The 12,970-nt window shown below is 32.6% G+C and overlaps 1 protein-coding gene across 10 annotated transcripts in view; it reads left to right on the top strand.

The window, feature by feature from the left end:
• Window positions 1–10,925, top strand: part of LOC127712720 (protein phosphatase 1F-like) — a 38,470-nt gene extending 27,545 nt beyond the window's left edge. For 2 of the 10 annotated variants that reach the window (XM_052219323.1, XM_052219321.1), the window contains exon 7: window positions 1,872–10,925. In XM_052219323.1, coding sequence (XP_052075283.1) covers window positions 1,872–3,382 — 1,511 coding nt within the window. In that variant the 3' untranslated portion in view covers window positions 3,383–10,925. The remainder of the gene's footprint in view (window positions 1–1,871) is intronic. The other 8 variants (XR_007987295.1, XR_007987296.1, XR_007987291.1 and 5 more) reach the window with 8 other exon arrangements.
• Window positions 10,926–12,970: the final 2,045 nt, after the last annotated feature.

The raw sequence follows: 12,970 nt of genomic DNA on the forward strand, positions 1-12,970 counted from the left end.
ATATTTAATAACAATCCAAATTCAGAGCTGTATCAAGCTTGAATGTTGTGTCCATACTTGCCCCAACTGTTCAGGGTTCGACCTCTGCGGTCGTATCAAGCTGTGCCCCAGCGAAGCATTTTATTTTAAATTGGTCTACATTGAGGTCCAAAGGGTCCAAAATTAAACTTAGTTTGATTTTAACAAAAATTGAATTCTTGGGGTTCTTTGATTTGCTGAATCTAAACATGTGTTTAGATTTTTGATTATGGGCCCAGTTTTCAAGTTGGTCCAAGATAGGGTCCAGTATTTAAACTTTGTTTGATTTCAACAAAAATTGAATATATGGGGTTCTTTGATATGCTGAATCTAAACATGTATTTAGATTTTAGATTATAGGCCCAGTTTTCAAGTTGGTCCAAATTGGGGTCCAAAATTAAACTTTGTTTGATTTCAACAAAAATTGAATATATGAGGTTCTTTGATATGCTGAATCTAACCATGTATTTAGATTTTTTATTTGTAGGCCCCGCTATCAAATTGGTTCATATTGAGGTCAAAAGGGTCCAAAATTAAACTTTGTTTGATTTCATCAAAAATTGAATTATTGGGATTCTTTGATATTCCAAATCTAACCGTGTATTTAGATTTTTAATTTTAAGTTCCGTTTTTTAAATTGGTCTACATTAAGGTCCAAAGGGTCCAAAATTAAACTTAGTTTGATTTTAGCAAAAATTGAATTCTTGGGGTTCTTTGATATGCTGAATCTAAACATGTGTTTAGATTTTTGATTATGGGCCCAGTTTTCAAGTTTGTCCAAGTTGGGGTCCAAAATTAAACTTTGTTTGATTTTAACAAAAATTGAATATATGGGGTTCTTTGATATGCTGAATCTAACCATGTATTTTGATTTTGGACATTGGACCATAATAGGTAAATTAAAAAAATTCAAGTTCTTAGACCACATTCTTTCTGTGTCAGAAACCTATGCTGTGTCAAATATTTAATAACAATCCAAATTCAGAGCTGTATCAAGCTTGAATGTTGTGTCCATACTTGCCCCAACTGTTCAGGGTTCGACCTCTGCGGTCGTATCAAGCTGCGCCCCAGCGAAGCATTTTATTCAATATATGTTTATTTATTTAAAACCCTAATTTAAGCAAACTTGACTAAAATCTTGGTGGCCAGTTTTTTTTTAAAGTTAACTATCTGCCTTTGACAGAAAACTTTCAAGTGAAACCAAATCAATTACTGTTATAATTGCTTGGCGAAATTGCATTGCATCAAGTTGACCATGCTGAGACGAATGTATGGAATTTAGTTATAGAAAATTTAATTTGAATCAACAGTAATATTTGCAGATTTTTATGTTAAGTGTAGTGAGTTTTGGTTGAGTTATGAGTATTATTATTTTTGGAAGAAAAAATATGTCGAAAGCAATAATGGGACAAAGCAGGCTGGGTTGGTGTGGGCTGCTTTTATGGTAATTCAAGTTACCTTTTATGCATCTTCTTCCACCTCAGAGCAATCAACTCTTTGATTAGTAGATGCCTTGTGATTTGGTCCTAAAGACATGATAGAAGTTTGCATCAGCAAAAGCAATCTATTTATTAGACTGTCACAAATGACAGAATTCAGAAATTATTACATGCATTTATTATTGCAAGATTTGAAGAATGAAAATGCTAAATTCGGCATTGCAGTTTCAGTATTAAAAATCTGCATATAGATATACATAATATATGTATCAGATATTAAAATGCGAGTTCTTATTATTGCCATACTCAACCACTTTCATTATTTGCATGATTAATTCAAAAACCTCACAATAATTTCTAATTTACAGTATGTAGAAATTGTATAAAAAACAACCTGCTTATTTTATTTTCCAGGAGATTTAGCTCAGAAGAAATTTATCAGCAGTGATGCAGATGTGACCACTGTCGATTTAGATGGGACAGAAGATTATCTAATTTTAGCATGTGATGGATTATGGGATGTTGTCAATTTTGATAAGGTGGTTCAAATTGTATATGAATATGTTCAATCAGTCAACGGAGAGTTGAGTGGGTTAGCTAAACATCTTGTCTTAACAGCAAAGGATTTAGGATCCAGTGATAACATAACTGTAACTGTTGTTTTCTTTAAGCCTGATATTAGTCCGCCTCAAATACCTCAGTTGTTTAATTTCGGCATATCAGAATCTCAGGGAAAAACCGATTCAAACGATAATGCCAGTCCCAGTTCAGATGGTAAGGGAAATAACTCTGATAAGTCTCAAAGTTCTAATAACCAATCAGATAGCACCTCAGGGAAAGCACCAACAGACAGTAATGAGACTTTAGATATTGAACAATCAGAATTTATATCTACTGACTTTTTTGCTGGTTCTCTTCTAAAGAAACCAGTATTAATGAGAAAGGAACCAGTATTTATCATTGATAGTACTATGGACAAACAGAAACAGCCATTTGTGCCATCACCAATGAAATTAGAGTCTCAGCATAGCACTATAATGGGATTTCGACAACAGTTTGAAACTATTTCAGTAACTGATTTGAGAGATCATTTAGTGGGTTCACCTTCAAAAAACCACCACAAAATGGATGTTACCAGTACTGAAGTAGAGGTTACACATGTGCCCACAAAAGTAGAAGTAGAGGTTACACATGTGCCCTCAAAAGTAAACAATGATCATGTTACCAGGTCAGAAAACCATGATACAAAGGAAAATATATATGAATCTGAACAAAGCTCACTTCACTCAGGGTATACTGTGACTTCAAAGCATTCTGAACCATATTTTAACCAATCTATCTTTTCCCCGCGGAAAAATCATCATAGTCACAGAAGGAGAAAGAAAGACCATGAACAGCATGAATCTTCACAACTAAGTAAACGTAGCAGACGGCAACGGGAGTTATCTCCCATTATATGGAATTTCACCGGCATCACTAAGCCTTCGGTTCACAATTATAAAATGAATTATGGAAAAACCTCAACATTTGCAACTCCACGATATTCACTGCATTCTCAGTTAAGTGAAACACCAATAACTGTACGCCAATCTTTGCCAGACCTTTCTGTTTCAGGGATTGATAAATACAAGTCGTCAAGGACATTTCAAGATTTCCGTCAAAGAGATTCTGGAACTTATTCAGTGAGTCAGTTCATTGATATGAGCCCTAGTCGAACAGTTGCCCATGTATCAAAATCAGATACATCTCTTCAAAAGCTGCCTAAGATTAAAGTCAATGGCACTCAATCTGATCCACATTCCAGTACCAAGTTCTCATCTACGTGGAAACCAAAAAGACACGGGAAAATGATCAGTGGAAATATGTCTGATGCCCCTCCTACACCTTTAGATAATCGTAGACTTCTTCAGGATAGACAAAACTGATAAAAGAAATACACAACTCAAACACATACATGTAAATACTTTTCTCAGGATGCTGTGTTGAAATTTGAGTGCGCTTAGTTGGAACTCATTTTATCGATTTTATTTTAAAATATTGCTGTGGGACTATGTGCAGAAGTTTTTGCATATTTTGGTGATGTTTAATTATTATATGTACTTGTAAGATGGTTAACTCACATTATTACTGTTTTTTTTTTGTCTCATTTGTATGTATTTATCAAGTATATTAAGTAAGATATCTTTACACATTTATGCAATTTTATTTTGATGTAATTTGAAAGTATACTGTAGATATTTTTGAGATATTGGTGCATAAACGTTTCCTGCCGGGGTGGAACTGTGCATCAAATTTCAATGCACCTTTTACATCAATTGTTGATGTATGCAAACTATTTATGTGGGGGTGGGGGTAATTTTTGTACATTCTATGTGATCACGAAATTATCAAGGAAGAATTTTGTTGTGTGTATGAAGGCACTTAATTTTATATCATGAAACATTCAGTTGATTAATTCAAGTCTTGTTTAGTAGATTTTATAAATGCTTTTGTTATGAACCAAGAGATTTTATTTTAATTGACTCTTTTGCTGGTATAAATTTTCATTTTTATCAAAATGAGATGAAAATGGATTTGGAAAAAGAAAGGAAAAATTTTGTTTATAAGAAAATATTTTGGCTCATTTTACATGTATTGCTTTTCAATATAAATTTACTTAATCTTATTCTTAAGGTGGTACCTAACACTTCAGGGAGATAACTCTGTAAAAATCAGCTAAACGTTTTAATTACGTTGTATTGTTAAGGAAATATTAAGCTTCTCAATGATCAAAATTAGTGTTTGTCAAACTGCTATATAACCAATGAAATTTTTCTGATTAAGTGGTTGGTTCAAATTTTTTGAAATTTTTATATTTTTGTCAAAGGGTCAAAGTAATCATTTTGTCAAAATGTTATGAAAATTAAACGAGCCAAATTAATATTAGTCAAGGTGTTGGGTACCACCTTAAGAGTTATTTTGTAGGATCAAAATAGTTGATGTGTAATCTAAAAAGTGTTATGGAAGTGTTCATAATTTGATATTTCAGTGTAATGGAATATTAAGTTTTATGTATAACTAGTTTTTATTCATCGATCATACCAAATCAATGTAAAATTTCTATTTTAATGACGAAATTACCAAAGATTTGTGATTTAAATTTTTAAAGATTTTTCATCATTTATTCACAATTCAGCAATCACAATTCATTATTTATTTAAAATGGAGAAAACAGGTTTGACAATACTTACTTTTAGCAGTAAATTTAATTGCATTGGTTCCCAGTTTTAGAATTCAAGAAAAAACTGATAAAAGAGATTTATTGGCACCATGGATTCATTACCTTTCATGGAAAAACCCCCAGAGAGAACCACAGCCTTTGGCAGAAAAACTGGTCCCTCAATATTAGATATGCATTATTTTTACTCCAGATATTTTAAATTTTCTTTTTTTGTAAGATTAATTTTAAGGTAACAAGAATCATCTGTATTTGTAGTACTTGGCAATTTGTTGATATGTGAGAAATACTATTTGTCAAGTTTTTGTGGGAAAATTTTCAGAGGCGTTTTCAGTTGTGATTTATAATGCAAAGTTTAATTTTGAAATTGAAATTTTTATTTTATAATATTTTATCTTGTCTTTGATACAGATTTAATACAAGCCATAAATCAGATAATGCCATGGCTCATCTGTAAGTGTCAATGCTTCTTTCTTGTGCCATATTGTCTGAAGAAAATTTGTATATTTTTGAAATACTGTAAAATGTTCATACTTCTGACTAGGTTCCTTTCAGACAGTGTCCTTATGATATACTATTGATATTAGGTATACAGCCTCAGTAGCTTCTTTAATTTGATATAGAAATAAGAAGATGTGGTATAATTGCCAATGAGACAACTCTCCACCAGAGACCAAATGACACAGAAGTTAACACCTTACAGCCTTCAACAATGAGCAAAACCCTTACCACATAGTAATTTGAGTTGGACACAGTTAATAAGGCCCCTTTCCCTAATTACAATATATGCTCTAGAGATATTGCAATTGTTACATTGTAAGAATATTTGTTGATCCTCATGCACTTAAAAAGAAGTATTTTTGAATGAAATGCTGTTGCATTATCATCAGTGCATTATGAACTAGGCATTTCAATTTGAAACAGACTGAGATTATTCCCCTTTCTTAAACATGAAGAATTTTGTTTTGTTATTGGGCTGCTGCTGTCTTATTTATCCAATACCTCCTATTACTTGTATGCCTCATTGACTTCAGGTGACCTCTTGATTTCAGCAGTGTTGCAGTCATTCAATTGCTTTTTGCAAGTAGATGGGATATCTCTATTTTTAACTTTAAAGCAGACTGGACATTTCTCCATGATGACATGTTTAAATGTACATGTATACATATATGAATATATATGTAGTCAATCTTTTTTTAACAGTTCATGAAGAAGTAAGAGTTAAAAATTTAATCATACAAATTAACCAAGTATGATACATGTAGTGGTTGAAGAACTATAGATTTTTATGTATAATGTTTGAAGAACCAATATTTTTTTGTGTATAGTGTGTATTAAAGAACCATAGATTTTAATGTCTAGGCCAGATACATGTCATTTTACTGTAAATGTACATATGTAAACATGTGTCAATTATTATTACTATTTTTGTATATTCATTATAAGGTATACATATTTATGTGTAAACATATGTTCATTTGGTGCAATCTTTGATTTTCTCATATACATGCAATGGTCTTATACATGTATGTTTGGTATATTGTATGGGATTTTTTTGGGTTTTGTTAGGGGATGAGGTAATTTATTTTTATACGCCCGTTTACGGGACGTATTATGGTATACCGTTGTACGTCCGTCTGTCCGTCCGTCTGTCCGTCCGTCCGTCCGTCCGTCGTCAACACGTCGGACATTAACTCAAAAACGCTGTAACCAATTTGCTTAAAACTTTGGTGAATTGTTTATATCTATTGACATGAGCTCCCTTTCGTTTTTTATAAATTTTAGATTTTATGTTTCCGAGTTATGGGGTTTTATTCATTAAAAAAAGGGGGATTTTCCAGTTTTCGGACAATAACTCAAGAATGCTTTCACCAACTTGCAAGAAATTTTGGTTAATTGTTTATATCTATTGACATGAGCTCCCTTTGGATTTTTATAAATTTTAGATTTTACGTTTCCGAGTTATGGGGTTTTATTCATAAAAAAAAGGGGGATTTTCCAGTTTTGGGACAATAACTCAAAAATGCTTTCAGCAGTTCTCATGAAACTTTGATGAAACGTTGATATCTATTGATGTAAGCTCCCTTTAGAATTTTATAAATTTTAGATTTTACATTTCTGAATTATGGGGTTTATTCATTAAAAAAGGGGGGATTTTCCAGTTTTCAGACAAAAACTCAAAAATGCTTTCAGCAATTCGTATGAAACTTTGGTGAACTGTTTATATCTATTGATGTAAGCTCCCTTTAGAATTTTATAAATTTTATTTGTTTATAGTCTGACAACAGATTTACTAAGTATTGCGCAACAGCACAGTGTATTGCACAACAGCAAGAAATCTTTAATTGAATATAAATTCAATTCATATAACCAACTTCAAGTTCTTTGACTACATTTATTCAGAAACCTATGATAGATGTATGTCAAATATTTAATTACAATCCAAATTCAGACCTGTATCAAGCTTGAATATTGTGTCCATTTTTGCCCCAACTGTTCAGGGTTAGACCTCTGCGGGCGTATCCAGCTGCGCTCAGCGAAGCAGTTTATTTCAGTTTTCTAAGTTTTTGATATTTTAGTCAGCCCAAAGGCTCTAGGCCTACAAATTTCCTGAATATATCCTAGTTATGGAACAGGCCCCAAGTGTTTCCCTTAGATGGTTTATGCATTTTAGTCAGTCTGCCAGCATTAATTAAGACCCCATCCTTAATCCTTATAAGTCGATATTTGCCCCATCTTTTAAAATTCATGACTACCATCCTTTCAGTCAATCCCCCATTCTTCAAAAAAAAATCTAAGGAAAACACTGGCGCTGCCTGGATTTCATTGTTAAAACTCTTTAAGCCCAAAGGATTTCCAGGAAAAATTTCAGACTCTTTAGTTCATTTATATGTTTTGGAGTTTAGTGTGACGTCCATTTTCACTGAACTAGTACACAATTTTATTTAGGGGCCAGCTGAGGACCACCTCCGGGTGCGGGATTTTCTCGCTGCGTTGAAGACCCATTGGTGGCCTTTGGCTGTTGTCTGCTCTTTGGTCGGGTTGTTGTCTCTTTGACATATTCCCCATTTCCATTCTCAATTTTACTTGCAGTTTTCTTTGTTGTTATGTACTTTATACATAAGGTACAATTCAAAATCATATTTTGCCTCCTATTGCACCACTGAAAAGTTTTGTATTTGGACATTTACAAAAAGAAAATTGTTTTTGTCCTTATATTTGACCTTTAGGTTTCGTAAATATTAAGACAAGGAATATTTGATCTTTATTGGAAATCTATCATGAAGAAGCCTCTCATTAGATTGCCTTCACACAAGTCTTCTCTTTGGCCTAAAGTTAAAAAAGAGTGATGAAAGTTGTCAACCTTTTATTCTTTTGTACTGTGAATTATTTATTATTCGTGGTATACCAATTTAGGGGATTTTAGGGACATAGGTTAACAGCAAATTTATATGTGCAACTAAGTAAACATTTTATTTAGGATTGTATTGAGATTTCAGAAAAATCACTAAATCCAATATCCACACAAAATGCAAATTTTCCTCAATCCATGATAGATGAAAATCGGTGCAAGACTTTGGCAAAACCATGAAATCAAATATCCATGAAAATACAATTGTTCCCTAATCCATGAAAATTGGTTCCTTGGAAAAAGAAATAATCCACAGTATTTTGTTTGTTTTCAGTTTTGATGTGTGCATATTTTTATTATGAAGGGATATATTTGGTGGTCTTCAGTATAAGTTCCCTAATTTTATAAATTGTGAAAAAAAATGAAATTTAAAACACATTTTACCGATCTTGTGGTTAAGGTTGGTCATAGTGTATTATTTCACTACAACCCAGATATATATATATCTTTTAGACAGCTATACCCAAAAATGTCATTTAATCATTGCAAAAATATTTATTCATTATTTGATTTTTTGTTAAAAAGATGTTTGTTTTTGTTGTTTTGTTGTTGAGGGGTTTTCGTGAGAAAAAATCTGGTTATGGGTACAGAAAACCATAAGTTTTAGTCATCCATTTAATTTATTTTCAGTTTGTTTAACCATAATTGCCTATTTCATTGAAAACATATGATTCAAATTCATTAGCTTTGGGAATTCTTTTCTTTTAATGAATTTATAAGATGTTTTCTTTGAGCCTGATGACCATAATATAGGTACAAAAACGTGTCCATTAAATAATCTTGTTTTTTTTGTGTAAATATTGTTATAGCCTCAGACGGCCGGAGAATAGAATGGGCAAGAATTGAAGTGCAACCCTGTATACCCATGGTGTCCACTTCAGAATTTGCCAAGCAAAAACTTGCCAAGTAAAGGTTCTTCCTTTTTTTGTATATTATTATTTTTACATAGTATTACATACCAATGTATATTTAAGCATATTATTTCTGTTTGAATACGATTAAAAAAAAAAACTTGATATTTTTTATATTGCAAATGTTTTGCAATTGATGAAAAATCTACCACAGAAACATATACAAATGATAAATTATGATACAAAATAATGTAATATTTTTGTAGTTTCTAATGACCCAACTTTAAAGGTTATCTATATTTTTTACCAATAATTGTTTTCAATTTTATCTTAAGTTTTTTTGTAGCTAGTTTTTTTTTTACTGTCAAGTTTAAGCATGTCCCTCTTGTTTGAGATTTGTATCAATCATTCAAAATATAGAAGTCCCTGTCTTATATGGTCACTACAATTTAGGGATTTGATTTTAACATAGTCACCTAAGTTTTTTATTGTCCTCAAATATCGATTATGTGATATAGTAAGATTAGAAATTTATGCTTATCTGGACTGAAGGAATGTTTTCATGGACCAAACGGGTCTAATGTAGGTATTTTATGCTTATCTGGCCCGAAGGAATGTTTTCATGGACCAAACGGGTCTAATGTAGGTATTTTATGCTTATCTGGCCTGAAGGAATGTTTTCATGGACCAAATGGGTCTAATGCAGGTATTTTATGCTTATCTGGCCTGAAGGAATGTTTTCATGGACCAAACGGGTCTAATGTAGGTATTTTATGCTTATCTTGCCTGAAGGAATGTTTTCATGGACCAAACAGATCTAATGTAGGTATTTTATGCTTATCTGACCTGAAGGAATGTTTTCATGGACCAAACGGGTCTAATGTAGGTATTTTATGATTATCTGGCCTGAAGGAATGTTAATAACAGTTGCTTAATCTGTCATTCGCTGTAGATTTTAACAAAATACTCACCTCTTAAAGTCTAAAACAGACATTTTGATAAATATCTTTATTTTCCAACAGCCATTGAATATGTACACCTTTGATTGATAGAAAATACCAAAAATATTTTATGAATTAGAAGAAAAAGTTTATATCTCAACAACCTTTACTGTAAAAAGAGAAATTTTTTGCAGCAGTTTTATTTTTGCTATTTTCCCTTTAAAGTTTGAAACACGAAAATAAAACTACAGTAATTGTTTCATGGGAATTTAAATGATATGACTAAGACTGTTTATAAATAATACCACAAAAATAACAAATTTTAAGTGATGCAAATTTGAATTTTTGAAAAGATGGCGCAAAAAATTTCCCAGTTTACAGTATGGGAGTTGATAGAGTTGTGATTCTGTTTTTAGAATTATATTTTGACAACCACTTAAATCTTTGAGGTGATAATATTTATACATTCTTTTATGGAGCTTTGAAATATTGCTTTTTCTGGGAGTTAGTCAAGAAGAAAGATATTCTCTTTTTATTGTGAAGTAGGTCATGCTGATGCTCAAAGCATTCAACCACTTTTATAGCGTGTCTACATAAATAATTTTAAGAAGTGTACAGGGTAGATATATAACCCCTTATTGTCCATTTGTATTTAAAAAAAATATAGTCCCCTTATTTGATTTTTTTTATAATGCACATAGACAGTAATCAGCTATATATCTGGTCTTGCGGTCATAAATATTTTGAGCATAATTATTGTGCTCGGACTCAGAAATCAACCAATCAAAAGACTGTATTTGGTGTTTCGTGCACAAATTTTGTACACTAAGCATTGAGTAAAGTTTTATGACTGAGGGCCCTGATCTGGAATAAACCACCTGTGCACATGACCCTATAAGGCAGTGACTTGTATGTGTTAGTAGGTTACCTTTATACTTAAGTTTTTGTTAAGATCACTTTATGATCGGTTATATTATTGTTGCATTTATTATATATAATACTCCAACATTATCCAAGTTTTGTATCAGGAATAAACTATCACAAATATTTTAGTTTTGTTTTTAATGTGCTGAACATTAAAGGGCCATTAAATGAATTACAGGATTTAACGCTGTATATCTGTCATTTAAAATACTGAAAATGTTTTCAAAATGCTATTTTAGAAAAAGAAGAGTGCACACACTGAAATGTCTCACCTGCTTTACTTGTCATGATTGAATTTATATTGAAAGTTTGTAATATGAAGGTTTTACTACAAGTATCACATACACTTAACCTTGATCATTATGAATGAGGTGAAGGTCAGATGGACCCTGCCAGACAGACATGTACACCTCCCAATCATACCAGACACCAAATATTGTTGACCTATTGCTAATTTACAACAAGAGTGCACACGCTGAAATGTCTCGCCTTCTTTACTAATCATTGATATTATGTTGATAGTCCTAAATATAAAGCTTTATTACAACTGTCACATAAACTTAACATTAACCAAGTAAACTAAACATTGACCAATGAACCATGAAAATGAGGTCAAGGTAAGATGAACCATGCTAGGCAGGCATGTACAGCTAACAATTCTTCCATACAACAAATATAGTTGACCTATTGCTTATAGTTTAAGAAAAACAGACGAAAACACAAAAACTTAACACTGAGCAATGAACCTTGAAAATGAGGTCAAGGTCAAATAAAACCTGCGTCACTGACATATAGATCATAAAATATTTCCATACACCAAATATAGTTGAACTATTGCATATAGTATTAGAAAAAAAGACCAAAACTCAAAAACTTAACTTTGACCACTGAACCATGAAAATGAGGTCAAGGTAAGATGACACCTGCCAGCTAGACATGTACACCTTACAATCATTCCATACACCAAATATAGCTGACCTATTGCATGCAGTATTAGAAAAAAAGACCAAAACTCAAAAACTTAACTTTGACCACTGAACCATGAAAATGAGGTCAAGGTCAGATGACACCTGCCAGCTAGACATGTACACCTTACAATCATTCCATACACCAAATATAGTAGACCCATTGCATACAGTATAAGAAAAACAGACCAAAACACAAAAACTTAACTATAACCACTGAACCATGAAAATGAGGTCAAGGTCAGATGACACCTGCCAGTTGGACATGTACACCTTACAGTCCTTCCATACACCGAATATACTAGACCTATTGCTTATAGTATCTGAGATATGGACTTGACCACCAAAACTTAACCTTGTTCACTGATCCATGAAATGAGGTCGAGGTCAAGTGAAAACTGTCTGACGGGCATGAGGACCTTGCAAGGTACGCACATACCAAATATAGTTATCCTATTACTTATAATAAGAGAGAATTTAACATTACAAAAAATCTGAACTTTTTTTTCAAGTAGTCACTGAACCATGAAAATGAGGTCAAGGACATTGGACATGTGACTGACGGAAACTTCGTAACATGAGGCATCCATATACAAAGTATGAAGCATCCAGGTCTTCCATCTTCTAAAATATAAAGCTTTTAAGAAGTTAGCTAACGCCGCCGCCGCCGCCGTAGCCGCCGCCGCCGCCGCCGGATCGCTATCCCTATGTCGAGCTTTCTGCGACAAAAGTCGCAGGCTCGACAAAAATTAAACATTGACCAATGAAAAACAAAAATGAGGTCAAGGTCAGATGAACCCTGGAAGACAACATGTACACCATTGAAATCATTCGATACACAAAAATTGATTGATCTATTGCTTATAGTATCTGAGAAACAAACATAACCATGAAAACTTAACATTGACCAATGGACCATGAAAATGAGGTCAAGGTCGGATGAACCCTGCCAAACAGACATGTACACCTTATTCCATACACCAAATTTAGTTGACCTATTGCTTATAGTGTCTGATAGGTGGACAAAATCATGAAAAATCAACATTAACCAATGAACCATGAAAATAAGGTAATGGTTAAATTTCTTTCAAGCAGTCGCTGAACCATGAAAATAAGGTTAAGGACAATTGACATATGCCAGACGTAAACTTCATAACATAAGGCATCTGCATACAAGATGTGTGGGAATCCAGGTCGTCTACC

This window comes from Mytilus californianus, unplaced genomic scaffold (genome assembly GCF_021869535.1).
Source record: "Mytilus californianus isolate M0D057914Y unplaced genomic scaffold, xbMytCali1.0.p SCAF_8, whole genome shotgun sequence".
NCBI lineage: Eukaryota > Metazoa > Mollusca > Bivalvia > Mytilida > Mytilidae > Mytilus > Mytilus californianus.